Source organism: Topomyia yanbarensis, chromosome 3, assembly GCF_030247195.1.
Source record: "Topomyia yanbarensis strain Yona2022 chromosome 3, ASM3024719v1, whole genome shotgun sequence".
Taxonomy (NCBI): domain Eukaryota; kingdom Metazoa; phylum Arthropoda; class Insecta; order Diptera; family Culicidae; genus Topomyia; species Topomyia yanbarensis.
Genome location: NC_080672.1, coordinates 187,934,908 through 187,938,388, shown reverse-complemented (window position 1 = coordinate 187,938,388; position 3,481 = coordinate 187,934,908). Strand labels below are relative to the sequence as shown.

The 3,481-nt window shown below is 45.5% G+C and overlaps 1 protein-coding gene across 1 annotated transcript; it reads right to left on the bottom strand.

Annotated features, from left to right (window-relative positions):
- Window positions 1-325: 325 nt before the first annotated feature.
- Window positions 326-1,327, bottom strand: LOC131687488 (uncharacterized). Its single transcript, XM_058971580.1, has 3 exons — window positions 927-1,327; window positions 712-870; window positions 326-655 (listed from the first exon to the last, which is right to left on the bottom strand). Exons 1-3 carry the CDS (start codon window positions 1,325-1,327, stop codon window positions 415-417), a joined length of 801 nt encoding a protein of 266 aa, XP_058827563.1. The 3' UTR covers window positions 326-414.
- Between the last annotated feature and the right edge of the window lie 2,154 nt (window positions 1,328-3,481).

The following is a 3,481-nucleotide window of genomic DNA, read 5'->3' as shown; positions in this document are numbered from 1 at the left end:
TGGATTAATGCCTTCAGCTTGACTCCCTTAATTCTCCGAGTAGCTGAGCCTAATTGATTGATATGACGCAAAGCTAACTCGTAGTTAAGTTCCTCATCGCTCAAATGCTGAGGATCCATGTTACTATACTAAAGGGTATCCAAACGTGTAGTAATACTAAATTGTGGAGGAAAATTTCCAAACGGTAATAATGGTTCGATTTGGTTGGGCGCCAGTGTAACAAAAGGGACGTACTAACTTCCAAAAACCAAATCAAATAGAACCAAACTACTCAATCATTGTATCTCAAACATTTATTGCAGGGATCCTGCCCTCCTATTCATCTATCTTGAGGTCCCTATTATTGCGTGCACTTGATTCTTAATCTCTATGTACTCACAGCGGGCCTTCGGCCCCGTGCGGTCACCGCCTATTCTATGCCACCTCGCACGACTTCCCGGACTTCCACTTTTCGCACATTTTCACCGTCCTCGCTTTCTCCCCTCGGCTCGCCGCGTCTGCTGACGACTTCCCACGTGCCGTTGGTTCCCGCACCGCCTTACAACTCTCACTCGTCTCAACCGTACAATTGGGCGTCCCTACTGTCCTGAAGAGGATGGCGTGCCTGGCAGCAGTTTGTTCTCGTCGACTCTTAGGTCCGGCACAACAGGGAACCCTAAATAAGAGAGCATATGTTATGTCTCGCCAAACTCATCGATCAACCGGACTTACTCGTCGATCCCCTGTTGTGATTGTGCAATGAAATGAAGCGCTGCACGATTAATGTTGATCCTTCGTTGTTCGATCGTTGCTTGTTGCACGTGACAATTGTGGGCTTTGACCTGCCAGCAATGCTTTTCCTCGAACAGTGGCGTTGTCTGTGTTTCGCCCCTGTAGATAGATCGTGTTCAGATGACATTTGCTAAATCCCGAAGAATTGCGTGTACCTGATTTGGTTGTTCCGCCTTCTTCCAGACCCTGTCGGTTCTGCCGTGGTGGACCACTTGCCGTTCCGCTTTCGTGCCGTTCCAACCACGGGTGAGATCGGTTGGATGACTAGGCACAGCGGCTTTCTGTCGAGGAATATCACATGATGTTGCTGACCCTTTTTAATGAATTTGTCTTTTCCTACCTCTACTGGGAGACGTTCCGTTCGTTGGGTGCAATTTAGCCCACCTTTGCGTGTGTCTTCTGTGACGGTTGAAGCGGTTTGCTCTCCTGCACTTGCTGCCACTCTGACTAACCGACCTGCACTGATCCGCGTGTGCTTTTTGCCACCTTTTGCCAGCGAAAAGCAATGTCTTTGTCCACGAGAAATGAGATGCTTTGTTTCCCTTTTTTGTCTCATTCTGCGGTGACGGATACACTTTGAGGAAGGTCTGCTGTGGAAGTGCGTGTTAAGGTGTTGTCGTGCTTGTCTTATGCGATGTTCTGGAACTGTCTGTGCGAGGGGCTCTTCAAGTCGCTATTACAACTATTTGTCTGTGGTACTTTTATTTCGTGCTGCTTTTAGTATCGATACATTGAGTTGCTGGCTTAACTTCAAATGTGTTTTTGTGCCGACATAATAATCAAACGTAACAGGGTTCGAGGTCGGTACGGATATGGAGTGGGTTGATTGATGTTGAACGTTGGTTTGCGACGTTGCCTGGTGCTAGTTTAGCATAATCGTTGGATCTTTTGGCATGCGCATGTTTGTTCTGTGCATCGACATGGAGGTTATTTTGTGGGTATGTGGGTCGAAGGGAGAGATTGGTAGCGGAAGTTTGTGATCAAGCGTTGCTGAAAGACTGAGTCTCTTCCAAGTGCCTTGCTGCTGTTTTTCTGTTTATCGATTGCCGTCGCGCTCTGCTGTTGAGTGGTGACCGTGGTGCTTTGTTTATGCTGTGAGGTAATTTGTGTTCGCTGGCTGGATGCGTGTCTCCCGGTCCGTGTGTCTGAAAGACTACTTGCGTTGGTACCGCTGTGTGGAACTGTATCGTGTGCTGTTGCTGCTGTTTGTGAAGGTGTTGTTGCTGTGTATGCTGCTGCGGAGTCTGCTGCTTCTGCTGTTGGCCATCTGCGTATGACCCTGATTGTCTTAGGCTGTTTGCACTGGTTGTGGTTGTTTGTCGGATCATTGGGTTGAGGTCGATTCCTGGACAAGGCCACTGTTTGTCGAGCGGTCGGATGATGGTTTGTCATCTGGGAGGTCTTATTTGCTGCTGTTGTTGTTGCCGATAGTGCTGCTGATTTTGCTGTGAAGTGCTGATGTTGAGCGCTTGAGTGGTGGATGCTTGATGCCGTTGCCACTGTTGGGACCGGTGTCCGGGCGGAGATATTTCGATGTGGGGAACTGGTGGGAGCTGCGGCTGGGACTTAACTGGGCTGCGCTTTTGTCTGGCTCCGATGTCTGTGAACCGGGAGGGCGCTCACTGCAGAGAGTTGTAGGCTTGTCTATTATGGGAACGTTTTGCGAGGGGCTTTTCTCTCCGGAAATCCACCATTCAGGGAGTATTCTGTTTTGATTCAGCATATTGGAGGTGTTGGCTGGGTTTGTTGTGGATTGGTTTAGCTTTCACGTCTGTTGCAGATGTTGCATTTTCTGTGGCTGGATCTGAGCAACGTACGTACCTATTCGGCGTCTATAATACACATATTCCTCCGTATTGTGGTCCCTTGATAAACTCGGAAATTAGTTTGGAACGCGATTTTTTATGTCGCTGGAAAGTGCAATTAGTTTATAATAGTGATTATTTTGATTCAACGAGAGCATAATGAGAACAATTGCATAAATAAATGATATTCATCAAAATAATTACTGCTATCAATTTGCTTAGATTCTCCGAACCGACGTGTCTACCTACACATTCAAACTTTTGTTTGTTAGAGAATTTATTTTAAATCGCAGGTCGAACATTTACTAGGCGAGTTAGTTTGTGAACTGCAACACTTACCTAAAACAAGAAAAAAAATTCATTAATGATATTTTTTTCCTATAAGTATCAAGGGCCCTATTCTCACAGTCACGTCACTTGAGTCACCGTCCCGTCACTTAACAGTCACGTCACTCACGGAGGGGTATTCCGAGAGTCACTTTAGGTGAGGTGACATTTTTGTGACAAATGTCACCAAAGTGACTGTGAGAATCGCAATTTTCTGAGTCACTTCACGAAAGAAAATAAATTCTTAAAAAAAAAATTACGTTTGCGTTCGCAAACCAAATAGCTACAATACGTCCAATAGTAGGTGTTTTGAGGTTGCTAAACATTAATCATTTTTACATTTTCTGCGCCAAACCGCTAGATCCCCATCCATTGTAAAAAAATTCAAACCCATAAGGGCCACTTAAAGCGGATCCTACACGAGCGGAAATCTTGTCAATAAATCAATTATTGATCAATATATTGATGGTGTATGGTCATATTGATTATATAGAAATAAAATGGGATGGACGTATTGAAACAGGTTATTGATAATATCCTTGTCTCGTGTAGGGTCCGCTACAAGTAAAGTTTAAACA

Excerpts from the sequence above, each read along its gene's own strand:
- LOC131687488 (XM_058971580.1), bottom strand. The coding sequence starts at position 1,327 with ATGAGACAAAAAAGGGAAACAAAGCATCTCATTTCTCGTGGACAAAGA. Across the intron at positions 871-926 it reads AGGCGGAACAACCAAATCAG|GGGCGAAACACAGACAACGC; the intron begins GTACACGCAATT and ends ATCTATCTACAG. Across the intron at positions 656-711 it reads TCACAACAGGGGATCGACGA|GGTTCCCTGTTGTGCCGGAC; the intron begins GTAAGTCCGGTT and ends TCTCTTATTTAG.